The 27,503-nt window shown below is 41.8% G+C and overlaps 1 protein-coding gene across 4 annotated transcripts in view; it reads left to right on the top strand.

Annotated features, from left to right (window-relative positions):
- Positions 1-23,684, top strand: part of cluha (clustered mitochondria (cluA/CLU1) homolog a) — a 93,504-nt gene extending 69,820 nt beyond the window's left edge. For all 4 annotated transcript variants that reach the window (XM_043718310.1, XM_043718311.1, XM_043718309.1 and 1 more), the window contains exons 17-26: positions 1,190-1,274; positions 2,244-2,397; positions 4,172-4,311; positions 6,606-6,686; positions 10,618-10,743; positions 12,762-12,883; positions 12,991-13,084; positions 16,497-16,631; positions 20,250-20,323; positions 21,847-23,684. In XM_043718310.1, the coding sequence (XP_043574245.1) occupies positions 1,190-1,274; positions 2,244-2,397; positions 4,172-4,311; positions 6,606-6,686; positions 10,618-10,743; positions 12,762-12,883; positions 12,991-13,084; positions 16,497-16,631; positions 20,250-20,323; positions 21,847-22,018 (1,183 nt within the window). In that variant the 3' untranslated portion in view covers positions 22,019-23,684. The remainder of the gene's footprint in view (positions 1-1,189; positions 1,275-2,243; positions 2,398-4,171; positions 4,312-6,605; positions 6,687-10,617; positions 10,744-12,761; positions 12,884-12,990; positions 13,085-16,496; positions 16,632-20,249; positions 20,324-21,846) is intronic.
- Positions 23,685-27,503: the final 3,819 nt, after the last annotated feature.

Raw genomic sequence — 27,503 nt, 5'->3', positions numbered from 1 at the left:
ATTAGAGGGCATTGGTTTAGGGTGAGAGGGGAAAGATATAAAAGAGACCTAAGGGGCAACCTTTTCACGCAGAGGGTGGTACGTGAATGAAATGAGCTGCCAGAGGAAGTGGTGGAGGCTGGTACAATTGCAACATTTAAGAGGCATTTGGATGGGTATATGAATAGGAAGGATTTGGAGGGATATGGGGTGGGTGCTGGCAGGTGGGACTGGATTGGGTTCGGATATCTGGTCGGCATGGACGGGTGGGACCGAAGGGTCTCTTTCCATGCTGTACATCTCTATGACTAAAGTTAGAGACGTCAGATTTCCCAGTTAAGTATTTACATTAGTCTGTCCTTTTTCTGAGACTTGGTTTTGTTTTGAGTTGTAGTTGAATGGTTGCCATCAGCACAATGCCACGTTTTGTGAGCCTGCATTGTTGGGTGTCAGTGGGCTGGGTTCTTGTGAGGGATTCACAGCTGAGCAGAATGCAGCACCTATTCTGACCTGCACAATGTTGAATGTTAATGCTGGGCTAACTAAAATCAGACTGTTTGATGTAAGACCCATGTCTTCGAATCACCTTAATTCCACATCAAACCAGTGGATCTCTATGTGGATTAAAAACATTAGTTTTGCAAAGAAAGTCAAAATATAAGCAGAGAGCTGGGTACCTACTTCATGTACCCCATTAATGATGCAAAGAGAGAAACCCAGAGTATTTTATGTCTTTACCTTACAGCCTTCGGCCAAATGCAGCAATTCAGAATAATGTCTTCTGATGCAAGGCTAAATAGACTTCAGCATTGGTGTATAAATAAGCAATTTAAAAAGAAAGTAACTTACAGCTTTAAGTATTTTTCTTTTCTCTATTTAATAGCGCTTGTTGTTTAAAATTGTATCAGTCTTAGTGAGCCTTAACGACGAATTGGAGCACCTTAATTGGACTTTGAAGAGGTAAAGAAATGAAGTAATTTACATTTATATATTTGGAGTGCACCGTTTGTTGGCAGGACTTAGCACAGGGTTGGCAGGGTTTAGTTTTGGTGAGTTTCAGATTTCTCATATTCTGATCACCTGTTGGTGCAAAGAGACCTGCAAAGCTCTTGTGACCGTTTAGTTGATTGCTAATATTGCATGTTTAGATTCCTGATGGATGTCCTATTTATTCTCAATGTATGTTGTCTCTCTTTATCATTTTGTACAGTGAGAGTGTGGATCAGGCTGTAGAGAAGTATGGCCTACAGAAAATCAGCCTCTTGAGAGAAATCTGCGTGAAGTCAGGTATACAGGTAAGATCAAACAACCATACAGCAGAGGATGAAGCCATTCAGCCCATTCATGTCTGTACTAGCTCTTTGAAAGAACTATCCAATTGGTGCCACTCCCCGGCTCTTGACTGTAGTCCTACAATTTTTTAATCTGCAATTTTATACCTAGTTCCCTTTTTTGAAATCAGCATTGAATCTGCTTCCACTATGGTTTCAGGCAGTGTTTCAGAATGTAACAACTCAGCGACTTTACAAAGTCTCCTCATCTCCTGTGACTATTCTGCCCATTACTCAAAGGACACGCTTTAAAGGTATCAACCCTACTACGAGTGGAAAGTCTTTTCTTTTATGTAACCTTGTCAAAATCCTGCAGCATTCTTAACATCTCTTCTAAATTTCCTTTTAACCTTCTTTCCTGTAAGGAGAAAACACAGCTTTGATTGTCTCTGCACACAATTGAGGTTCCCACTATCATCAGAGTAGATTTCTCTGACCTTCTTCAAGATTCTGACATCCTCTCTACAGTCTGGTGCCTAGAACTGGCCATACCACTGCCCTAGCCATTGTTTTATAAAGTTGAGCATAACAATGGTATTGATTGTGAATGGATTGTAACTGTTTCAACCAGTCAATGTACAAGTAAAGATCACTAAGTGATTGGAAGCTCAAACTCTTGAATTGATTGTCTAATTATTTTGGATGCATGGAGCAGGACCAAATTAATACTCATCACGAGCGTTCCCTCTAAGCTGTGCAGCCACTCGCAGAGTTCACCCATACCTGTCAGCTCTGGAGGCATTAATTTCCAGGTTTGGGTGCATTGTCATGCACAGAACTTGGAGACTCACACACTGATGGGAACAGTTAGAGGGAACATAGCTCATCACCCCGAGCAGTGACACTCCAGTAGTAAATGCTGTGTGTAATCCGGATGTTGGTTGGATCCATTTGTGGTTGCAAAGTATTTATTGGAACCTTTTGACTTTGTAGATCCTGCTGAAAGAGTACAACTTTGACAGTCGTCACCGGCCAACCTTTACAGAGGAAGATATCCTCAACATCTTCCCAGTTGTCAAACATGTGAATCCCAAAGCATCTGACGCCTTCCATTTCTTCCAAAGTGGACAAGCTAAAGTCCAACAAGGTATTGCATCCACGGTACAGGAAGTGTCAAGGATTTTGGCAGGGATCATCCGTTCTCCAATTATTTGCTAATAATGAGCCTGTTGGAATGAGGCCTTTATTTCAAAAGGAATGAAGTATAAAACAAGGAGGTCTTTCTAAAACTAGACAATGCATAGTCAGACCACAGCTGGATGACTGAGAATGTTTCGGGCCCCTTAACTAAGGAAAGATATACTGCATTGGAGGTAGTCCACTGCAGCTTCACTAGGTTGATCAGGAATGGAGGGACTATCTTAGAAATATAGAAAGAAGGAGCAGGAGTAGACCATTTTGCCCTTTAAGTCTGCTTTCCTATTCAATAAGATTGTGGCTGAGCATCTAACTCGATGATCTATTCCTGCTTTCTCCCCAGACCCTTAGACCCTTTTTAATTCTAAGTTTTATATCAGACTCCTCCTTGAAAAGACCATTTTCTGTGGCAGACAATTCCATAGCTCACCACTCTCTGGCTGAAGACGTTTCTCCTCATCTCTGTCCTAAATGGACAGCCACATATCCTTAGACTGTGACCTTTTGGTTCTCTACTTCCTGGTCATCAGGAACTACCTTTCTGCATTTGAGCTGTCTGCTCCTCCAGTCGTTTTCAGAACCGTTCGGATCAGCCTGTCCTGAAGAAGTCAAACTAGACTCGAAACATTAACACTGTGTTTCTGTCTCTCCACCGTTGCTGCCAGAGTTGCTGAGTTCCTCCACCAGTCTGAGTTTGTTTCCGATTTCCAGGCTTCACAGTATTTTACTTTTATTCCAAGATTCTTGGTGAACTTGGAATATACGCAGAAAGATAGTTTCCCCTTGTCGGCAGGGTGTTCAAGACCAGTGGGCATAATCTTTAGAACAGGCGGTTGCCCATTTAAGACCAGTGAGGAGGAATTTCTTCTGAGGCTAGTGACATCTTTTACTGAGGTTCCTTTCATGTTGCACATTTATAATTTGACCTTTAAATTCCACCAGCTTCCTAGCGCATTCCCCTGGACTCCTGGATTACTGTCCTACTGACATTACCACTACATTGCCATCTTGCCCTATTTTATTCCTGTGGACTATTCTGTTTAACAGTCTACCCAGGAGGGAACTGTTCCAACTAAGTTCACAAAAAGATGAGGTTTGTAGCCTACAAAGGAAAGTATGATATACTTAATCAGTAAAAGATTTCCCATTTAATGAATAACTTGTAATTTCAAAGATTGCATTATGAAAGTGGATTGACAAATGTCATCCCTAACAGGTGATATTGAAAAATATAGCAATTCTGAAGTACAGTAGATCTCTTCCCCCCCCCCCCCCCCCCCCGTACCTGTGGGGGAATACATTCCAAGACCTACCACGGAAGCCCGAAACAGAGGTAAGTGTGAACCCATTCATTTTAAATAGGAAATTTACCTTCCCAGCAGCCCCTGGTTCTGGAATGTCTCCTGTAATAAGTTCGGCCAGCGGTCAACCGCGAGTAACTGAAACCGTGGAAACCAGGTCATCCTTATAGTTCAAGTAACTGCAGTGTGCTAAGACACCTGAAACATGGGCAACATGACAGGTAAAATAGGACTGACATCCTGAATTTCATTTCAGCAACATGTGGGGTAACATTTAAATAGGGTCAGGCTGAGGGTGATTATCCCTATTCATTCATTTCTGGCCTTGTGACACAGAAGAATTGGTCACATGGCCTCCCTCATTGTGAATCCTCCTTCATTGTAACCCCTGTATAATTTGGTGAAAATATTTCTTTTTTACAGGGTTCTTAAAAGAGGGGTGTGAGCTCATCAACGAGGCCTTAAACCTTTTCAATAATGTATATGGAGCAATGCACGTGGAAATCTGTGCATGCCTGAGGTTACTGGCACGTCTAAATTACATCATGGGTGACTATAATGAGGTATGGCCTCCACTGCCGTTCGTGTTTTGTTTTATATTGTAGCTGCTGGAATTACAAGTGGTCCCTGATTTATGAGCAGTTTATAAATGAGATAAAGTATAAGTATTAATTTTAAAGATCTGACATGCTAACGTTTGCTCCTACTTACAAATGGCTACTTTATGTTGTATTGTCTCATGTTCCAACTTGTGTAATCGACTTATAAACTTATTCAAGAATGGAATCCATTTGTAACCCAGGCACTACCTGGGTCTTAAACACTAGTATGCAAGCATTAGTTGTAACTAGCACAGAATCCAGTTCAGGGTTTGTGCAAGGATATGTGTAGCTTGGGTGATGGTTGTCATGGTTATGGGTGTGCTCGTTGAGCTGGGAAGTTGATTTGCAGACGACCAGTGCAGCAGCGCTTCACAGGGGGGTGCAGAGCACTAAAGATGTCACCTAGACAGAGGGTGAAACATCTGCAACTCAACTTCCCAGCTCAGTGAACATACCCACAACAGAAACCATTCTTTACTGAGATATCACAGCACACGATCCCCTCAGTATAAACTCTTTGGTTCATCACACTCTCAGTCCAGTATATGGAAAGCATACTGTGGTTCACACATAACTCTTTTACTAAATCTACTTTTGATTGCTATATTTCAAGCATACCAACACTAAATCATGATATTTCAAAGATATATAAGTGATATTAGAATGACCAAATGGAGCTAATGAGCTCCCATTTAGCTCATCTCCATTGCTTCCAATTACCCTGCGATGTGGCTGTATGACCCACTTCATTTTATTACCAGAAACTTAGAAGGCAGTTATGTATCACCATGAGTATCCAGCAGGATATTGTTTTAACTCCAGTCTGCTGATCCCACAAACAGCCAAAGCTGATGAGGTGCACAGGCATTGTGAAACCCCATTCATACAGTAACTACCCTTGGGAATCCAAGTCAGGACAATAAATTGTAATGGTCTCCTCTTATCTCATCTACCTGAGTGCAGTAGCAGAATAAAGCTGATCAAATCTGATCTTTCCACATTCTGACCACTTCTTTCCTGATTGCTGAACCTGTCAAAACGATGACAACCTGCATTTATTTACAGTCTAGACCATTGTATACGAGGCAGAAGGAAAACTGAGATGTGTGGGATATTTGGAAGAGTGATGCCTTTAAGGTCCTCTTTAAAGGAGCAGAGGATGATGGTGAGCTGAAGGGATTTAGACTTTAGAATTCCCAAGCTTGGCTCCTGAATGGCTGTAATTTACTGTAAGAGATGCACAAGAGTCCAGTCCATAGAACCAAGAGTTTGTGACCAGTTGATGAGCTCGATCGGATTATACACATGAGAGTGAGACCAGAAAGGGATTTAAATGAGGTTAGGAATTTCAAGGCATTTAGAGATTGGGGATGAGAATAGATCAAGAAAGTCTACAATTAGATGTGTTGAGATAGTGTGGAGTAGGTTGTGGGCAGCAGCTATGGATGAACTTTAATGTACAGAACCTGGAAGATGGGAGGTCGGGAAAGGGTTGGAGTAGTTGAATCTAGAATTGAGTGAGGATTTTGATAGCAGATCAGCAGACGTAAAGGTGGAGTAGAGGTGGGTAAGTGGAAGTAGGCAGGACTTGTGATGAAGTGGATGTGGGCTTTCAAACTCAGCACCAAACACAGCATTCAGGTTGTGAATCATCTTGTTCAGCCTGAGACCATGGTTTTCTAGAGGATTGCAATCAATGGCACAAGGGCGGAGTTTGTAGCAGTAATTGTGTTGAGTACTTCTAACCCCAGTGAAAAAGCAGTGTTCATTTATGAATTAAGTATGTATAAATAGATGATAACTACTGGACATCACAGTGGGTCAGCCAGCATCCATGGAGACAAAGCAAGCTAATGTTTCAACTTAAAATACCAGCTTGCTCTCCATGGATGCTGCCTGACCTGCTGTGATCTCCAGCATTTGTTATTTTCAGTACAGATTCCAGCATCTGCAGTAATTTTTTCCTGCATAACTATTGGTTTTGGTAATGAAAAAGGCAATTAAATGTTTAAAAATGGCTCGTTTTGCCATTTTGAAAAGGGATTAAATAATAATTTAAAAACGTATTCTTTGGCTGTAATGAATGCTCAGGAGTGTGGACCAGGAAATTAGAGGCTAGTGTTAAAGCCCCAATCTGCAATTTGTCCAAATCAAATGAGATTTTACCATGAAGGTGAGTTATATCTGATTTTGCCATGTATGGTTTCCTTTTAATGGACTGTGTATGATGTTTTTAATTTTGCTTTCTGTTTAAGGCCTTAAGTAACCAGCAGAAGGCAGTGCTGATGAGTGAAAGAGCTCTGGGTGTAGATCATCCCAACACAATCCAGGAATATGTAAGTACTATTTTAAAAACAGTCATGTCATCTCTGTCTTACTGAGGCAGCAGGGTTGAGGGAGGACATGCAAACAATCAGTTACATCTGTGCAAAGCATCCACGAGTTTAATTGCACAATAAACTCCTTCCACTCAAGAAAGATCAGCATGGGTATGTAGCAGCTGTGAGCCATGAGGTTGCTGCACCACTTTTGTTCTAAACTGGAGATGTCAGGAATTTTGGTTCCATTATACTGAAGTTCTGCAATACAGGCAGCACAGTGAGACCACACCTGGAGTATTGTGTGTATTGGTCCCCTTACCTAAGGAAATACACACGTACTTGCCATAGTCGCCAGACTGCTGGGATGGCAGGTCTCTCCTACGAGAAGACTTGGACTGTACTCTGCAGAGCTTTAAAAAAAAAAGTCACTTCATTGGCATTTACAAATTCTTATGGGACTTGACAGGGTGGTACAGGAAGGGTGTTTCTGCTGGCTGGTCAGCGTAGGAACTGGGACACCATCTCAGAATAAGACGTAGGCTGTTCAGACTGAGACGAGAAGTAATTTCTTCACTCAGAGGGTGGAGAATCTTTGGAACTCTATCCAACGAGGGAGTGGAAGCTAAATCATTGTTCAGGTCAGGGATCAATAAATTTCTAGTTACTGACGACATCTAGAGATGTGGGGATATAGCAGGAAGGTGGGGTTGAGGTAGCTGATTGAACATGATCTAGAATGGCGGAGCAGACTTGAGAGGCTGAATAGTCTCCTCTTGCACTTGTGTTTTTGAGAGTGCTGGTGGAATGCTAATTTATCTAACCATCAGCTATTCCGGCTGCTCTTGCATTACTTTAGTCATTTTTTTTTAAAAAGCCATCTTGTGTCTGTTCTATCTGAATAGACCATTTACAAATAGTCATGAACTACTGTGCATGATTATCATGACAACATAGCAGCCTAAGTTGATTGTTTGAAGTTTGAGATTGCTTGAGATTTGTCACCAACTATCCAACTTTTCTTCAAAACTTTATATTGCTGATAGATATTTCCTAGTGTAATATAACTAAAGTCTTAAGTTCAATCCAATAGTATAAAATAAAACAACAGGAGTTCCCAAAATGTTAGAATCAAATTGCTACATTTCAAAGAAAACTCTGCATAGCTTGAAATGGCTTAATAGTGACAGAAATGTATTTTAAAAAACTTTAATTGTACATGAGACAGCCTTAACTATGGATACAGTATTATCAAGGGTAACAAATCATTACAAATATGGAAAATATCTCTGACTCAACCAGCAGAGGTTTAATGGCTGATCTCCAGTCACTCAGAGTTGCTGGTTACTTGGCTTCATGAATTCTGTAGGACACAGTTCCTTCATATTAGTTGGATGCAGGCTTGATGTTAAACAGCTTGCAATATTATGTATTGGACCATTCATTCAATTTGCAAAAAAGTAATTCGAGCAGAATGCTCAGTGCACCCTGTGGATTGTGGGAGTTGCTGCCATTTCCTTATCCAGCCAGTTGTAATACAAAAAGATCTTTTGATTAGGATTTATCACAAGATGTAAAGAGTGTAAAAGTCAGGAGGTCATGGTGATTGATCCCTTAGACTTTATTCATATCCTGTGTAGAACTGGGCTCTGCAAACACACACGGAGGATTAGGAATGGCTACAGTGTCAGTTCACGAGGATGTTGCCTGCTGGGTGCAAATGCAAAAGATAAATGGTGCAGAAAACTTGACAAACTGGAAAATGCTACATGTGACATGCAATAGATCAAAATCCTCAACATGTTTCAATTTTCAAATACAATGTTATAATTTTTTTAAAAAGCTTTTCTCATTTTTTTCCCAAAAATGCACCTTTTCTTTAAAGACCATTTTTATTTTCCATTCTTTATTGGTTGTCTGTGTGGAGCTGCTTTTCGTTTCGGTGTGGGGTAGATCAGCCTGTCGGGGTGGCAGTATTATGTGGAGGAGTGGACAGCACTAGCAAATCTGATCAGGTGCACACGGCTCATGCGATAATTTTCAATCTTCCTGCATGGCTTTCCCTTTGGTAACCCAGACGATCCGAGATTAATGTAGTCTTTCTGTCATTGCAACGCCTCGAAGTATTTTACATTTTGGGGAAATCGAACCTGGGGACAGCCTGGTCAGTGACATTCGCTGACTTTGTTTAAATCCACTGAGTTGTTAGTGGAACAAAAATCATATACAACAAATGCATTTCTTGGGAAACTTTTCCATTAGTTTTCCTCACATTTTGAGGAAAAAGATGAGGATCAGTTACTTCTCTCAAAGGGTCGTGAATCTGTGGAATTGACTACCCCAGAATGTAGTGGAGGCCAGGACATTGTCTATCTCCAGACAGATATTTAATTAGTAATTGGTTGAAGGGTTTGGGGAGCAGACAGGAAAGGGCAGTACAGGCCAAGATGAGCTGCATGTGCCTGATCAGATTGCCTCATGATGTCCACTCCTCCACAATCAGATTGTTTAGATTAGATTCCCTACAGTGTGGAAGCAGGCCCTTCAGCCCAACAAGTCCACACTGACCCTCCGAAGAGCAACCCACCCAGACCCATTCCCCTACGTTCCCCATTGACTAATACACCTAATACTATGGGCAATTTACCATGGCCACTTCACCTGACCTGCATATCTTTGGACTATGGGAGGAAACTGGAGCACCTGAAGGAAACCCACGCAGATACTGGGAGAATGTGCAAACTCCACACAGACAGTTGCCCAAGGTGGGAATTGAACCCAGGTCCCTGGCACTGTGAGGCAGCAGTGCTAACCACTGAGCCACTGTGTGTTTACTCAGCAGGTGCAATCAGCCACTATGGTATTAAAATGCAGATAGAGCAGGCTCAAGGGACTGAATCATCTTCTCCTGCTCAGAGTTCTTGCTTATTGGTTGGGGAGAGGGATCTGGTTGGTGACAGGCCGGTGAATGTCTTTGCTTAGTTCCCTTGCGGGACCTCCTCTCCACAAAAGAATACAGTTTTGTTTTCTGTTAGTAAGTCACCCCTTTTCAGTTTCCATATATGAGATTGTCCTTTTGTTTTAGAAAAGATGAGTGCAATTATTTTTTTGCAAGAGAACGCCTCTGTTGTATTCATTGTTGCAGGTGTAATACGACAGTGGGAATATGGAGCTCCTCATCTTTTCACTCAGTGACCCAAAGCTGAGTTTGGATTAGAGTGCTTCTGGAGAAGCACAGCAGGTCAGGCGGCATCCGAGGAGCAGAAAAATCGACGTTTCGGGCAAAATCCCTTCTTCAGGAATGGAGGGCTTTTGCCCGGAATGTCGATTTGCCTGCTCCTTGGATGCTGCCTGACCTGCTGTGCTTTTCCAGAACCACTCTAATCTAGACTCTGGTTTCCAGCATCTGCAGTCCTCACTTTTGCAAAGCTGAGTTTGACTGCATTGACCTGTGCAGTTTAAAAACTGCTTCATTCATGTTATATATTATATCAGGGTGGGTTGGTTTGTAAAACAGGACTCTCAGTTCTTCTGCCTGTTCTTAGCCAAGTTGATTGTAAGCAGAATGTTTACCTTGCAGAGTGATGATGGTTTGGGCTTGGCAGAATGGTCACTGATCATGTTCCACTTTGACACTGACACTGACATGGACTCTCTTGACAGGCAGCTATTCGTAAAAAAAAAAGGCCCAAACTCCATGTAGAGTCATCTTCCAGCGCACAACTCCGGTCATCAGGCTTGACAATTGCTGACACAGGAAATGCCAAACTGTCCCGGGAATGTACAGACAGCCACTGAAAAAGGAACTAAATGTGGAAAATATTGCAATCTCAGATGCCTATTCTTTGGTGTTGTTCCCTTAGCACCATATCTTTTAGGTTTAAAAATGCCTCAACAAGTTGCACCTGTTGCAGAATATGAAGGGTTTCTTTTCTTTCACCTTTTGCAGATGCATCTTGCACTGTACTGCTTTGCAAATGGTCAACTATCAACAGCCTTAAAACTCCTGTATCGATCCCGCTATCTCCTGCTCTTGGTATGCGGTGAGGATCATCCAGAGATGGCCCTGTTGGATGTGAGTATCTGGAGGAAGCCAGTGTGATATGAAATTAAAGGTCACCTCACTAATAGTGAAAATGGAAATAACGTTCAATCTTAATGTTGGTTTTCAGGACGGTTATGCATGTTTTTCAGGTCCTCTGGTAGATCCAAAGTTCTTGGTGTTCATTAGAAAATATTGCAGCAGCTTTTTTTTTGCTCAGAGTGGGCTGTGGATTTAGCGTTTTTAAAGAAAAAATCATTGATGTCCTTGGGAAGATGGTGTAATGGTAATGACACTGAATTAGCAATGCAGAAGCCCAGACTGATATTTGAGGGAAAGCTGTCCATGGCTGCTGGAATTTAAATGAGATGATTAAATCTGGACTATAAAGCTGGTCTCTAACAGTGATGATAAGAACTATCATCGATTGTTGTAAACGCCCATATGGTTTACTAGGCCCTGTGGGCAAGACAGACTTTCCTCCCTGATCTGGCCTAAGTATGAATCCCAATCCACAGCAAATATGGTTGATTCATAGCTCCCCTCTGCAGAGGCCTAGCAAGCCATTCAGTTCAAAGAAAATTAGGGATGGGCAATAAAGGCTGGCCTAGCTGGTCATCCCCACATTCCTTGAAAGAGTAGAGAAAAATTGTCGTTGAGAAGGTAGGAGTGACCTGCCTCTTGACCCACGGCAATCCATGTGGTTAGGAAGGGAGTTCCTGGATCCTGACCCTGTTTTCTCTACCTTGTTAAGTAATGGTTCTCTGTGGGGTGACTCAAAACGGTTGTTTTTATTGACCATCTCTGAAGATTGTGATGGAACTGCCAATTGTCTCAAGGCCTTCAAGAGTCAACCACCTAATCTAAAATGGAGTCATGATTAAGTATAATGGGATTCAGTCGTGTAGAATCAATTTACTTGCCTCTTACTCACAAGGACCAGTTTCAAGCAAGAACGAGATGTTTGATAGCGGACTATATGGACCATTTAAATGCAGCATGGATGAACAATCTGTGGGGAATGAAGAAATGCATCAGGTGTCCATCTCTTTTGAGCTCTCGAGTCCGCTCTAGTGAACTACCTTCCTTTTAAAGACCCCAGTTTGCCTACTCCATGAGCTGTTTTTGTGAAATCTGCCTATGTCTGTTTTCAGATCCTTTCCCGAACAGTTTACTGACGGTGAATTGATCCCTATCTTTATTACACCACCCACCGAAGTTATAGATTAATCACTCCTAGTCAGAAGTCATCAGATGATGAAGGGGCAGCCCTCCGAAAGCTTGTGATTTTAAATAAACCTGATGGACTATAACCTGGTGTCGTGTGACTTCTGACTTTGTCCATCCCAGTCCAAAACTGGCACCTCCACACCATCACTCCCAGTCCGTGCTGCCTGTTGCTACTTTCCTGGTGTGTGAATCCAGTCGTTAATCTCGGAAGATTTTTGACCAGTTATTGCTATGCAGGCGAGCTTCATTCATTAACTCTTAACTGTTCATGGCTGGCACATAGCTGAAGGATATTAGTGAGCCATTCTGGTGCCAACTTGCAAATTCCCAGATTAATTGTGCCGCAATTGCGATGGTGTTTGATCTCTGGGTTACTAATCCACTATCACAACCGTTACATCACTGTATCAAATCAGTTTTTCACAGGGATATTAATAATGCCCCGAGGCAAGCCTCTTAGTCTTTTGTGCAGAATCAAATGATACTGCAGACCAGTGGAAAGGATACACTGCAGTTCAGCCCAGTATTTTCCTGTATCTTTTCCTAGGATGTGTGTATTCCTAGCAAGGCCAGTACTTGTGGCTCACCCCTCATTGCCATTGAGAAGATAATAGTGTTTTTCTGTCTCCTTGAACTGCTGCTGTCCATTTGTTGGAGATGCACCCACAACCATTCTTAAAGGTGGGGGGGGGAAGGTCCAGAGTTTTGACCCAGTGACTCCCTTCAAAATACCCTTGAAATAAATTAATCACTCAATGCAATTGATTCTAACCTACAGCCAAGCAAGCAGTGTACTCAGTGTTGTTATGCTTTGATTACAGAGTAACATTGGCCTTGTGTTACATGGTGTGATGGAGTATGATCTTGCTCTGAGGTTCTTGGAGAATGCTCTGGCAATTAATGGCAAATATCATGGAGCAAAATCGCTTAAAGTTGCCTTGAGGTAATCAAGTCCTGTCAGATTTTTTAAAAATTATAATAAAATGTTTAAAACAAAAACAAATGATGCTTAAGAATGAAAGTCGATATTATTCCTTCCTCCCCCCTCAGCCACCATCTGGTCGCGCGAGTCTACGAAAGCAAAGCCGAGTTTCGATCTGCTCTGCAGCACGAGAAAGATGGTTATACCATCTACAAAACCCAGGTCAGTCTTGCACGTTCAGCGTGAGCTACGCATCTCATTTGCACCCTGTCACCATCTGGCTCAGTGTTAATTATGCCATCTGCAGTCTCTGCTCCGTGTACACAATTTCAATCTACTGGGGGTATTCCACAGCATTACCTTTTAGGTCGTGTTAGATTTGTCTCTAGTATTTTTTCTGTCTTTGAATTAATTTGTCCAGCTATTTTTGGGTTTTCCCTGTGCATGTTCAGTTCACTTACTCCCAGACTGCTCCCCCGACACTGTTACTCTCTGACCCATTCTGTAGGAAGCTGGCGGAGAGCGGCTCATTGCCACCAGCTGTGTAAGACGCTGCTTTTGCTGTTTGTGAATCGATCCCTTTGCCTTTGACCTTTGCAGTGTTGTCTGCAGTTGTGCATTGTCACCCGACACCTGTAGGCTTGTTGGAGGTTTTTTTAGATAATAAGAAAACGTTGAGGGCTTGGCAGCCCCGAGGACATTGAGCTTGTGTGACTCTAAGCTGGCTCATTGTGTTTCACAGGCCAGGAGAGGCAGCTAGCCAATCCACTTGCAGAATAACAAGCGTGTGTGACTCGCATCTGCTGCTCTCTGTTCCCGATTGGGTTGATTTCACCGGTGAAGGCACAGCGACAGTCAGTGACGCTCTAAGATTAAAAAAGCATTTGTTTTAATTCAGCCAGTGAGGAATCAAAACATAGGATGTTGCTTTCCTATTCCACAGTAAATTCTGTTTAAAAGTTCCTGGGTATTATTGGGCCACTGTACCCAGGATAGCTAGGCATTAGTGCCTTACATGCTAAAGAGAAGATTCTCCTGAAGCCAGTATGTTTCAGTGCTGTGTAGTTTATTTTCCCCTGGATTTATTATCTCATATTGCTCCCATTGCCTTCATCATCAAGAAAGGACTCCTTACCAGCAGCGCTGCAGCTATACCCCGTTGCAACAAAGACACCAACATATTCACCGCAGCACTCTACTGAAAATTACTTTTCTTAAAATGCATCCATGTCGAATTTTTCTCTTTGGGTTTCCATGCCCAGATTTATAACCTGGCTCCCATTCGGTCAAAGTGGAACCTCAAATGATTTCCTGAATTTTGATCAACATCTGATTCCTGACCCATCAGCATTCATTTTGTCAGCTTTAGACGGCTAATATTTCAGAAATGCCTCCGGTGTTGTTATTCTCCACATTATCTTATACAAAGCAACACGCCTGTGTTCAGTGCCAATTAGACACCCCATATTAAGTGAGCTCGTCGAAAAAATTGATACAGTGATAAACGGAATGAAATTGTCTACAGCCAGTAGAACAAGAAATTGAGGAAGGTGGCTAATGTTTTGAAATCCGTGTGAAGGGAATTGAAGAATTAACTCCCTGCCTGTTCACATTTAATGTATTTGTGGAACTAATTAAATGTGAAAAGGTTTGGATGTATTTGCATATGAAACGCAGGTTAACTGAGGTGCAGTAAATTGTATAACCAATTTTTTTGACAGATGAAATGCTGTGAATTGTTTAAAACAAAAGGGTGTGGTACTGTTGAATTGTGTGCTAAGCTTGTTAAAAACTGGAAATATTGTACGGATCAGCAAATCCTGATTTTTGAGCCTTTCCTACCTGAGCTTGTGAAATGTCTTAAAAATACAGTAATGGAGCCTTCATCAATTGCTCAGCTTTGAGAAGGGCCAAGGGTTTGAGAAATGTGAATAATACTTTTTTTAAAAATCTCCTAATGACTCGATCTGCTGTCATCTGCATGGTGTTTTATTTCTGATACAAACAAAACAATGCTTAATCTGCAATTGAAGTTGTGTGCCAGCATCGGGATGTGTCTCACAGTATCATGAAAGCTGCTCTTCCTCTCACACCCTCTCGTTCTCTCTGACACACACAGGCACAGGTACACCCAGCTACATGCTGCTCCAAGTGGGAAACCTTTTTTATTTCAAGAATGGCAGAATAAGCTGCAGTTGTAATTTCAGTGGCTTTTATGGCAGAGTGCTCCCTTTTGTCATGTTAATTTTGAATGCAGGCATGATCTATTTTTAAAAACGCATGCATCTTCAGGGTGTCTACCGAGATGTATTTGAGTCAGTCACAGGTCCTAATGAGTATTGTCACCTCCTGTTAGCTATTCATGGGGTGGGCTGGCAGTTCCAAGTTGAGGAAGAATCACAGAGGTTTTCCTGTCATCTCAGCTGGAGAGCCCATCAGACGCTAAAAAGGATTGGGAATGAATGAACACGAGGAATAATGAGTGTGGTGGGAGAGAGCTTTCAGTGGCTGAGTCGGTTTGCCTACTGCTCTGGCTGACTTGAGAGATTTCTGTTTGTCAGTAACATACGTCCTGAGCAGAAAGTCTCGAGGAGCCTATCAGCACCTTGTGCTGCCCGGCCAAGAGGTGGCAATGTCTCAGTAGGAGTTAGTACGCCTTGGTGTGGGCAAGGATGTAAAATAATAAAAGGAAATTGCATTTGTATACTGCCTTTCATGATCACAATGACCCAAATACAGTTGCTGTTGTTATGCAGAAATTGAGACGCAGTATTCATAGTCTGATGAAGAGTTGTTGAGAATTGAGCATCCAGAATTAGTCTTTGAGGGTAGTATCTTATGATCTCTTTTTAAACATGACTGGCCAACAGCTTTGAGGGGATGTGGAGGAGAACCATTTGAGGTGTAGGTAATGTAATCAGCACCAGAGCTGTAGTGCTGCCAGAGTACATCACAACGCCATTCCGGTATCTCTGACCAAAAGCAAAGGTAGCTTACGTTTGCTGCTGCACCCCAATTTCACACTGTATCTGCTCAAATTAAAATGAAAAAGAACTTGTTTATCAGTTGAAAATATTGCACAAGACAGACCGTTCAAGTAATTTATTTAATCTGTGTGCTAGATGCAGTATCACTTTAAGACAAGTGGGACTGTTTCCGTTGCCTGATCCTTAAGGGTCCTCTTTAATTATCGAATATATGACCAGGCTAATATGGGTATGAAGAGATGCAATTATTTTCACCAGAATTCATTCTGCTAATTCTTCAATTGAAATTGAGATAAAACCTGGGAGAATGCTAATTTATTTTGTTCCCAAAGTTGCACATTGAAAATTTGTCAAACTATATTAATTCTCTACAACAATGTCAGGTTCATCTTGAGAAATGTCTTGTGCTGGTCCCTTGTGTATGTGCATCTTAAAAATAGTGATAAATTTACCTTATTTCCCAATCCATTTAGTCTCCTTAAGCCAAGCACTGATTGTTGAGCTGTCTGACTTATGACTTGGTCCCAGATTGAGAGTCTGTCTGCTGGGTCATGGCTTTTAACTCTTCCTTACACCAGGTGAAATAGGTCATATTATTGAAGTCCTGCAAATTTACTCACTCTTTCCTTTCTCATCTACCTTTGCAGCTGGGTGAGAATCACGAAAAGACTAAAGAAAGCTCTGAGTATTTGAAGTATCTTACACAACAAGCTGTTGCTCTCCAACGTACCATGAATGAGATTTACAAGAATGGATCCAATGCCAGCATTCTCCCACTCAAGGTATGTCAAACGCCAATCGGTAAGATTGACTCTGAGGGGAGAGGAGGACAGACTGAGCTTTGTGTGTGTGTGTGTAATAAGGAAGGCAAATATTTACTCTCCGTATGTTTGACTGATGACATTATTTGGAGAATTAGCAATGTATTTCTCCCTGTAGCTTCCACTTAATGTGGGAGCTTGTAGCCCATATCATTCTGTCCCACTGTGTTGCCTGAGAAAGTTGTGCGTTGAAGCTGTTTGAATGATCAAGACTTGACAATTATGCTTCCATCTCCATGTTGCGGAACTTTGTCTTTCACAAATCTCTTAATTAAGATTGCCAGGGGCAGAGAAGAGACACAAAACGTCAATTAGATTTGTTTCCTTTCCATGGAATGACTAAGGATTGAGACAATACATTGGTCTATCTAACACTCTATCCAGAAAGAATCTAGAATGCATCTGTAACACGGCTTCTCATAAAACGTTTACATTACTTAATGATTGTGGAATTTTTTTAATGTCCCCTAATACTCCTGAAAGTTTATTTCATTCATGTTAATCGCTGTGGGTTTGAAAAAATTCCTATGTTAATCTTGTATCAATGTCTGAATTTATATTCTATTTAGACAGGGTCAAGATCTCCTTATTTGCTTGTCTAAGGCTGACTGACCCTTTTCTTTCTAGTTTTCCTCATAATTCAGTCCTCTGCTCACAGTTATATTGGCACTGGAATCCATTTCATTACCTTTTTTACGGAAACTGAGATTGTGCGACTCTATTCTAATGGGATACCACCTTCACAGTTGTCAGATATTTTATGGTCACTTGAAGTGGTCACAATTTCCAATCCTTTTTTCTTAGTAATGGAAGTTGCACAGCGTCTGTTTCTGGAGCACTGCTCTTGTTCAAAGCTCTATTTCACAATTAATGCTGAAGATTTTAATTCTGGGATTATACCTGATTAAAGTTGGAATATCATTAGTGACTACTGAAGTGGATTCTTACATTATTTTACATTTTAGATCTTGAGTGTTATGGTGTAGATCATGGCTGCACTGACTTTTAAAACGAGCGTAATTACCTAATACCAATCTCCTTCATTATCCAAATATGAATTCCATGCCCTCTTGAATGCCTCAATTGATCCTGCCTCCACCACAGTGTTCCATATTCTAACTACTTGTTAAATGAAAATGTTTTTTTTCCTCTTATCATCCTTCCTCCTTCTGCAAAACACTTTAAATCTATACCTTCTCATTCTTGTTAATTTTACGAGGGGTACCAGTTTCTCCCTATCTATTCCATCCAGCCTGCTCAGGATTTTGAAAACCTCCTACCATCTCTTCCCTCAGCCACATTCTCTCCAAGGAGAACAGTCCCGACTTTTTCAAACTATCCATAATTGACATTTCTCCTCCCAGAAGCCATTCTTTTAAACAGGCGGAACTAATTTTAAATCCCTCTACAAACAGAAAGCAAGTGAAGAGGAAAAGCCAGGCTTTGGGTTGCTATCCAAGTCGAGGTGTTGGCCCCAGCCTTAGTCTGACCACCCGTGCTCTCACTCGCTGAATGTGGTGCATTGCAGAAGGAAGCCTCAAAATTGGTTGGGATGTTTGTGCACAGTGTCCCACCTACTTCCAGACGTGTGTCATAACATGTTGAAACTGGTTGATTAAAAATAACGCATGATTTGTAATAAAACTGTAAACCGGCAATCTCTTTGGGAGCTAACTATCCATTCACAAAAAAAATGTTTTTGAGAGGCACCTTGTTTATGTCTCATTTACTTTAGCAAGGATAGAAATTTTACTGATGGCATGAATTATTACAAACCATTTTTTCTAGCATTTTTTAAAAAAGAAAAGTCCCTTGTAAAACAGTTCCCATGGTTATTGGTAACCATCCTGTATCTCACCCCATAGACTGTTCTTCATGCCAGGTCAGCCAGGTGAGAGGACAGAGAGGGTCACATTGATTCTGTGTATGCCCCCAGCTGGGGAACATACTGCTTTCCAGGAGTTGGTATCAGAATAGATAACTATCTTGGGTTTTTTTTATTCCCCTCCTCTTCTCCCATCTGGCCCAAAGATAGTGGGGGAGGGAGTGATTCCAGGGAGTTCTATTCAATCACTGTGTAACTGAGACCAACCAACTCAGCAGATGCCCAGGGTTTGAATCTTGGTCCCTTCGAAGGTGTTTGACTTAATTCTAGCCAGATTCTTGCACTGAGTGATGGAGCTATCTGTCTTGGACACATTCACTTATGAATAATTCTCTGGAGATGAAAAGGATTTTCATGCTGTTCATTACAGAAAACAGTGTTTTGTTCTACAAATTCTAAATCAACAGCATATTCACCGACTGGACGTGGGTGTCACTGGCATTTATTGCCCACCCCTAGTTGAACTGAGTAGTTGCCAAGTCATTTCTGGGGGCAGTTGAGAGTCAACCACATTAGTGAACCAAGTGGGTTTTTCTTGACAATTGACAATGGATTCAGTCATCAGTAGAATTGTAATTCCAGATTATTATTGAATGCAAATTCCACCGTCTGCCATGGCGGATTCAAACCCAGGACCCCAGAGATGAGCTGAGTTTCTGGATTAATAGTCTAATGATAATACCACTATGTCATCACCTCCCATGTATCCAGACTAGAACTGCTTGTCACAGAGCCTTTAATAGAGAAGGCCCCAATATGTTAGTTTCCAACTCTTAACTCCCTCAAGTATTGTGTTATTGTGGTTTTTAGGCACTGTCCTAATAGACTTTGAAAGCACAGACTGCATCACAAGGGAAGTTTCTGTTCTATGTTCACATGACAAGCTGGAAAACATGAACTACCAGAGCAGAGCTTGACATTTGATTCCCTTGGTAGGATTACTGTCTTCCTTGTAAACACTCTAACTAGAGTCTCTGAAGCCTAAAGGATGGATAAACGCTTACAGCAAAGATTAAAATAAAATTCTCTGGCTCTTCACTGACCTATTGTTGTGATAAATTAGCCTTTGACACATGCCCCCTCCCACCTATTTTCTATTTATTTCCTCCTCTGTGATTTCATAAACGGGACCTATTTCCTGGTCCATATTTAAAACTGGTGTTTCTCCTGCTGCTCTGAGTAAATTGCCAAATGTACAGTCTCGCTTTGAATCCTTCTTTGTTTAATCGTAAAGCTTTATATAAACTTACCAAGTGAATTGTTTTTAGATTTTGATAACTGACAGCCATGGAGAGGGTCTAAAAGGGTATGCTTTCTAATTGTAGCCCGGTCTATATTTCTCTTTGTCTGAGCAGAATTGACCACATGCCTCTCATTGAGGTGTCTGGCTGCTGGAAGTTACCATGGCAGTACCAGATTTTCTGTTTATCCCCCTCTGCCTGTTTGGACGGTTACCAGAGGCCAGATATTAACAGTTTCCACCTGGGGAAACCCAGGTGTGACTGTCAGAAATGTGGCTCCTTGCCAAATTGTCTTGTCTTTCAATGGGATCTACTGTCATTTTTAAACCTGGTCCTCCAAGGGAATATTTTTAGAGTGTCTGGAATCAAAATCTTGAGCACTTAATTCAGTTGATGAAGGCTGTATGAAAAGAAATGTCCTGAATAAAACTCACCTTGCTTTCTTTTCAACAGTTCACAGCTCCCTCCATGGCGACTGTATTAGAACAGCTCAATGTTATCAATGGCATTCTCTTCATTCCCCTCAGGTAAGGAACTAACCTTTTGTATTCTTCTTGCTAGCCACAAGTCATACTGAATGAACATTCGAGCATCTTTGTTGAGCCCTGATTTTTAAGGGCATGGAAATGTAATGCACCAAAGTGGAACACAAAACTACCCTATTCATCATCATGTGTATGCTCAGCATGACTTTCACTGGCAATTTTGGCAATACTGCTAACTGCTAATAACAGATGTATTGGTAAATGTTGTGTTGGATCTTGTTAAAAGCACCCGTCTTAAGTGCTAAGCAGATTCATTGTTTGGTGCAAGAGATCCCTTTTGACACATATTTGAGAATTTGCCGCCATTCATATTTCCTCAGTGGGTCGTTTGATTTTCCAAGCTCGTTGTGTTTGATGAGACTATGGCTGATCTGTGACCTAACTCCTTATTCCTGCCATTGCCCATCCCCACCTACCCCAAACTGTGGTTTTCTTTTCAAGCAAAGGTGTTGCAGATTTGAAATTTAGCAATTGATCTGCTTGTGGAAGACGGTTTCAAACTTTCGAAATGTTTTTAGTTTCACTCCAGAAAGGCCTTGCTCCAGTTTTTTCAACCATGTTCCCTTATCCCCTTCCTGGAAGAATACAGTTGAAAAAGCCAAATTATCTGACCCTTTTATGATATTGAACATTTCTATCAAATCACCTCTTAGCCACAAACCCATCAGGAGGGCAGTGCAGTTTGAAACAAGGCCTCTGGGTGAGCAGTTTGAGGATTTTTCTTTTTGATAGCCAACTTGCTTAACGTCCTTGAGACATTTTGACGACTACTTTCCAGGTGCACCTTGATGAGCTATTTGGCCATGAGAGGAATCACAAATGAGCCCCATCCTGTCCTCACCCTGTATCACGCATCTAACTCGAGCAGGTAGCAACTCATAGTAGTCTGGAAGGAGGAATTCTGATAGTACTTCCTGTTTCTAATGTGGAACATCTGTTTGCATCTGCTTGGCTCAGTTACCATGATCAGAGCACGTGTGAAGTGATCTTGGGATGTCAAGGTCATAGTTTTAGGGTAAGGAATGGCAGATTTAAGACAGAGATAAAGATAAATTACTTTTCTCACAAAGGGTTGTGAATCTATGGAAATCAGTACCCCAGAATATGGTGGATGCTGGGCCACTGAGTAAATATAAGGAGAGAGATTTTTAAATAGTAACAGGTTGAAGGGCAGGAAAGAGGAGTGAGGCCGAGAGGAGATCAGCCTTGATTCTATTAAATGGTGGAATAGATTTGAGGGGCTGATTGGCCTATGCCTCCTTATGGTGTTATGTTTTATGTTTAAATTCTCCCATTTTTCCAACAGCAGTATTGCCTGACGCTACCAATATGAAGGGAATTAAAGCATTACAGCAGTGTAGAAGCAAGCTGAAGCTTGGATTATACCCAGTTTATAGAGGGCATTCTTATAACTGATAAGCAATCATTGAAATGCTTGAGTTCACCAACTCGCACCTCTGATGACTCTGCTAGCAAGTGTCTTACTGATACTTTTCATTCAACAGCCAAAAAGACTTGGAGAATCTGAAGGCTGAGGTCCAGCGTCGTCAGCAATTACAGGAAGCAGGGAAGGGTGCGGAGCAAGAGGATACCAGAGACGTGAAGGTGACTGACCCTGTTCACGGGGTGAAGACCCAAACTTCTGTCGAGTCATCCACAGAACAGACATCAGCGTAAATGCCTGTTTCTTCAGAAGTTTCCAGGAACTGTTGCCTGTATGAACCTGGGCAGGTTTTTCAGGCTGTCGGAGACTTGTTGCAATAAACTTTATCTCTTGCGCGCGCACAGAAAGAAATGCACTGGGACATAGAAATGTGTTGCATTTACCGTTCTTTTTTTTTAAAAGACAATAAGAATATCCTGCCATTAGCAGATCTGAATAAAATCAAAGCCTTAGCAGTGGCATTGACTGCACAATGTGTTTTTTAAAAAACTATTAAAAAAAAGACTTGATGGTTAAAAACAGTCACTTGTAAAGTTAAACAACTCAGCTTGTACAGTCAGTAAAAAAAATCAACTGTTTGTAAAGTACATGTGTAATAGTTGAAAACAAACTGTACAGATGACAAATTCCAAATGAATGAATTTTAAAATACTTAAAATACTCAGGTCATTATACACTGTATGAGGGCACCAACCGAAAAAAAAATTACAACTTTGATGTTCAGAGCTAATAATTTCAATTTTGAAGCTAACTATAATAGCTATTTGCCCTAATCAACACATATTAAATTTAGCTACAAGTCAGTCGCTAGTTAAGTGATGAAACCTGTACACCATTGTGAAGATGTACAGTTACAACTCTGACTTGAGTTTTCGTGTCAATTCCTAATTCAATCACTCTTTTAAAAACTGGTGACTTTCCCTCACAAAAGCTGTCAAATATTTGGAATTTGTGTGTTTGCCATTGGTGACAGGAATTGTCTGTTCTTAAACATGTTCATTTCCCAGTTCTTTTCAAATTAGAATGGGAAATGCCTTTAAGCCGATGTGGAATAAGTGGAGGAAACGTGTACTTGGATTTTTCTTTTCCCTCTGTGAGCAGTGGTGTGACACGTTTCAGAGATAAAGCCGAAGGAAGGTGGGAGTTTTACTGCATTTAAAGCACGTGCGTTGAAGCCACTTGTATTTAAAGTGCTGGTATTGCACAGTGCACTCATGGCAAAACCTTTTTTGTTCCGGTGGATGACTGTGACCAAGAGAGATGATGAAAGCCATTTTTTAAAAAACTAATAACCTGTAAGCTGTATATGTATGTTGTGGTACTGATGAGACAAAAAGATACATTTATGAAATGAGTGCTATATAGTATATTCTTGAATCGTATAATCGTATTTCATGTGATGCGATAATGGAATCATCACAGTAAGTTCCTCCCGTTAAGAATCTGTAATAAATGTTGGAGTAAGTTGATTTTCCTTTTACCTGGGTATCCTCTGTGATTGTCCATTGCTTCCTGCCTGGGTGTCCGTGTGGACATATCTGATTAGTTCAAAATCATTTTAATTGCTGCACTATTTCCCACCTTCCTCCCCCACCCCCCAAGAATTTAACATTATGCTAATAGCTTTTGAATATATCTTACACACTGATGTTGCCTGGAGGTTGGGGTGGTTGTGAGAGTATATGGCAATTTTGGGTATCGGGGGGGAGGGGAGGAGAGGAGAGGAAAACAGGAGAATGCAAGGCAGTGTCTTAGTTGCAAAACAGCTTGTTCTTAAATTATTTGAATTGACTACCAAGTGTTCAATAAAAGACGAACAAGACAATACTTATGTACCTCCAAGAATTTTTTCCCCTCACATTCCAATAAAGATGGATAATGCTAATGAATTTTTAAAAATTGTTTTAAAAATATTTTGGTATTTATTTTGTTGACAATGATATAAAAGCTTAGCCTATGTTTTAATGCTTCTTAATTCCTTTTAATTCTCAGAGTGATTCTGGTTCATATTAGGAAACAAGAAGCTATGTTAATGCAAATAAATCCAAAACAATAAGCTCTTTAACTGATCTTCACAATCCTGTCTTCAGTTTAGACATTAGTTCCGTCAGTTCTGTCCGCCTGACAGCCTTTCTTTTTACACCCCCCTCCAGCCACCATTGCTAGCCGGCTGGTCATACAGCCTCTTGAGAGGCAGGTTCACAATTAAAAGCTGCTGGGGACATGATCGGTGCTTGGGAAATAGTTTCCCCACAGGCAGTCAGCTCCTTTTTGAAAGGGATGGAGGAGAAAGGAGGTAGAAACCTAGGAAAAATCTATTTTGTTGGCTTTAATTCCACAGCCAAGAGAGTGGATATTTGACTTTGCAATTGGATCTCCTCTCAGTAAATCATACTTTGTGAATTGCCTTTATTTTCTCCCCGTCTGTTTCCTTCTCTCTCTCTCTCTCTCTCTTCACTCCTCACTACTCTTTGTTCTCTTCTCCTATCCACTGTATCCCAATATATTTCTACAGGAAAATACATTAGCATGGCACAAACTGACATTGTCATATCTGTTATGTTTTGCCAGCGCTTTCTGATTTTTTTTAATTTCAGATGCCTCATTTGTTATCTTGATTATGTTTCTAAAAACACAATTACAAGAAGCTGGATGCTGTATTTTTTTTAAAAAAATGTATCAATGAAAATATTCTTTGGCAATTCATTTATTCCTTTTACAGCTGATCTGGTCATTGAGTTGACGCCAAGTGCTGTTCTATTATTTCATGTATCTAGAGCATTGTGTGCCCTCACCTGTGTGTGGGTGAGGGGCAGAGATGTTTAATCCCTGTGCTTCCGAAACAGGTAATATATGAAATAAGCACCTCAACCCTCCAGATTATCACTTGTTAAAACTGTATTACCTGTCTGAGCTCCATCCTTTTGAGATTCCACCCAGTGTTTATCCCTTCATGGATGTGAGTATTATTGGCAAGACCATCCCTAATTATCTTGCATAATGCAGCTTGCTAGGACATTTCTGAGGGCAGTTAAGATTCGGTCACGTTGCTATGGGTCTGGAGTCACATGTAGGCCAGATCAGGTAAGGATGGCCGATTTCCTTCCCTAAAATGGGCATTAGTAAACTAAGGTTTTTACAACAATTGATAGTTGCCATTACTGAAAGTAACTTTATATTCCAGATTATTTTATTAACTGTTCGATTTTGAATTGACTCATTCATTTGGTTGCCCTGTTTTGTTTCAGTTTGAGATTTCTCCAGCTTAGTTTTTGTACACATTTCGTGCCTGTTTGTTGGTTTCCTACAGATTGAAGGCTGTTTTATTCTCTCAGTCCATATAACCTTAGGCCAGGTCTCAATAATTAACTTTAATTATTGCAGGTTGCCTACATAAATTGAGAAACTTAGGTTAACCACTGTGACTCTTGTCAATTTAGATGGTGAAAAATTACACTGCAACACTTTGCACCAGCTGAACCCCTGCCTGGATGTAATTACAATTAAAAGTAAAAATTAAGAGAGAAAATAAGATGGTGTGCAGAACAATCAGTAATTTACACAGTACTTAAAAGTATGTTAACTTATTCAGTGCTTAACTTGAAATGACATGGGCTCTGGATAGAAAAACAGTATTCCTGGGTAGAACTCTATCGGGCTCTTACTGACATGACCTACGGTGAGCTTTTATTTTTGTGGTCGAATACTACAGCCCATCACTATCACAGGAGCATCTTGCTGCATCTTTTCTGCATTTGCCTAGTGGTGAGATGGGTTTCCCACTGGGCAGCAGCAAATTGGAAATAAGCGAGACTGTAGGTTGTTAAACACTTACAATCCGCCTCATTAATATTCTGCTTTCTATTTTCCCTAACACACCAAACAAACTGCATATCGAAAATAGTTGACATGGAAGTCAGACCGTCGCTTGCTCTAAACAGCTTCTATGTTGGACACTAGGTACCAACATCTCCCAGGAAGATCCGTAGGCACTGGCCCCACACACTTGCATCCCTGGACACTGGCATCTCTGACTTGCAGGGAGGCAGATTCTACAGCTCTGTGCTGTACCCCAGGACTGCAGTGTCTGCACCTTCTGCTCCTCTCAGTGCTATAGCCCAGGGCTACACCTTCTGCCCCTCTGTGCTGTATCCCAGGGCTGCACTGTCTGCACCTTCTGCCCCTCTCAATGCTATAGCCTAGGGCTGCACCTTCTGCCACTCTCAGTGCTATAGCCCACAGCTGCACTGTCTCACATTCTGCCCCTCTGTGCTGTACCCCAGGGCTGCACTGTCTGCGCCTTCTGCCCCTCAGACACGGATAGTGCAGCGCTGGGCAATAGCACTGCCTGTCTCCCAGTGCTGCTGTCTTGTCTCTGAGATAAAGAGTAATGTAGAGCCAGGAATCTAGTCAGCAGCCCTCCCTCAAGTCAGGACAGATGGCATTTGCTTGCTGGATCCTTGCACGGTACATCAAGGGCAGCTGCTGATACTACTCTAGGGGCTTGGACACATTCAGTCATTCGAGGAGGTCCAAGTCAGGATACTCTCTTCATGAAGAGGGAGGAGCTGTATATCAGGCAGCTCACCACGTGGCTTGACTCTGTCCTATTTTGAGCTGTTTTCCTCCTGGCGTGAGCACGGGTCAGGTACTAAGAGATGCTGTTGATGTGGACAAGGAGGTGGCCTGAGTGAGAGTGTTTGCTTGCATGCAAAGGCACGCAGAGGTGTTGGGGGTGGGTGATAGCTACCGATGGGAGTGACAGAGCATTACCCTAGATGGGAGGGTGGGTGCAATTAGAGCATCAGAGAGAAAATGTGGCACTTAAATTGGCAGATTGGCATAAGTCTTTGACCTTCTCCCTACAGTGTTGGGCATTCCTGCAGCCTCTGCTGGCAGGGTTTGGTGGCCTGGCCTGTCGGTGGGGGAGGAGGCCATTCTATGTCTTCAGCACCCCATCCAGCAGGACCTCCAGGTCTCAAAATGCCACTGTATCCCTGTCAGCCATGTCTAGAGCAAATACCAGGAGCCAGACAGGGGAGCTCCAGGCTCACTACTTGTCTCATTGAACAAGCTGCTTTTAAAGATGGCAGAAATCTGATGAGTGACAAAGTGCTCTAGGTATGGTGCATGCCCCAGTGGGGATTGAGTTTTAATGTGGGGGTCCCATTGGGGCTGGGTAGGTAATTAATGAGGTGAATTTGAAATGATATTGAAGTGGGAGGTGGTATAGGGCAGGGTGACACTAGGCATACGGACACACCAAATGGCCCTGAGCCATCAGTTGGCCACTTGACACATAAGATGGCTGCCAGATCATAATATGGAGAGAGAGAGAGAGCAACAAACACAGGTACTGCCTGGGGCCACCAGAATGCCAGCACAATGAACTCACAACCCAGCTGATTCGTTTAAGGCGGGTGGGGGAAGAGAATAGCTGGAAATGTGTTGCTGGAAAAGCGCAGCAGGTCAGGCAGCATCCAGGAAACAGGAGAATCGACGTTTCGGGCATAAGCCCTTCTTCAAGAATGAGGAAAGTTTGTCCAGCAGGCTAAGATAAAAGGTAGGGAGGAGGGACTTGGGGGAGGGGCGTCGGAAATGTGATAGGTGGAAAGAGGTCAAGGTGAGGGTGATAGGTCAGACGGGGGTGGGGGCGGAGAGGTCGGGAAGAAGATTGCAGGTTAGGAAGGCGGTGCTGAGTTCGATGGATTTGACTGA

This window comes from Chiloscyllium plagiosum, chromosome 28 (assembly GCF_004010195.1).
Source record: "Chiloscyllium plagiosum isolate BGI_BamShark_2017 chromosome 28, ASM401019v2, whole genome shotgun sequence".
In the NCBI taxonomy this organism is placed as follows: domain Eukaryota; kingdom Metazoa; phylum Chordata; class Chondrichthyes; order Orectolobiformes; family Hemiscylliidae; genus Chiloscyllium; species Chiloscyllium plagiosum.
The sequence above is the reverse complement of the archived record's forward strand: the minus strand, read 5'-3'. Positions and strand labels throughout refer to the sequence as shown.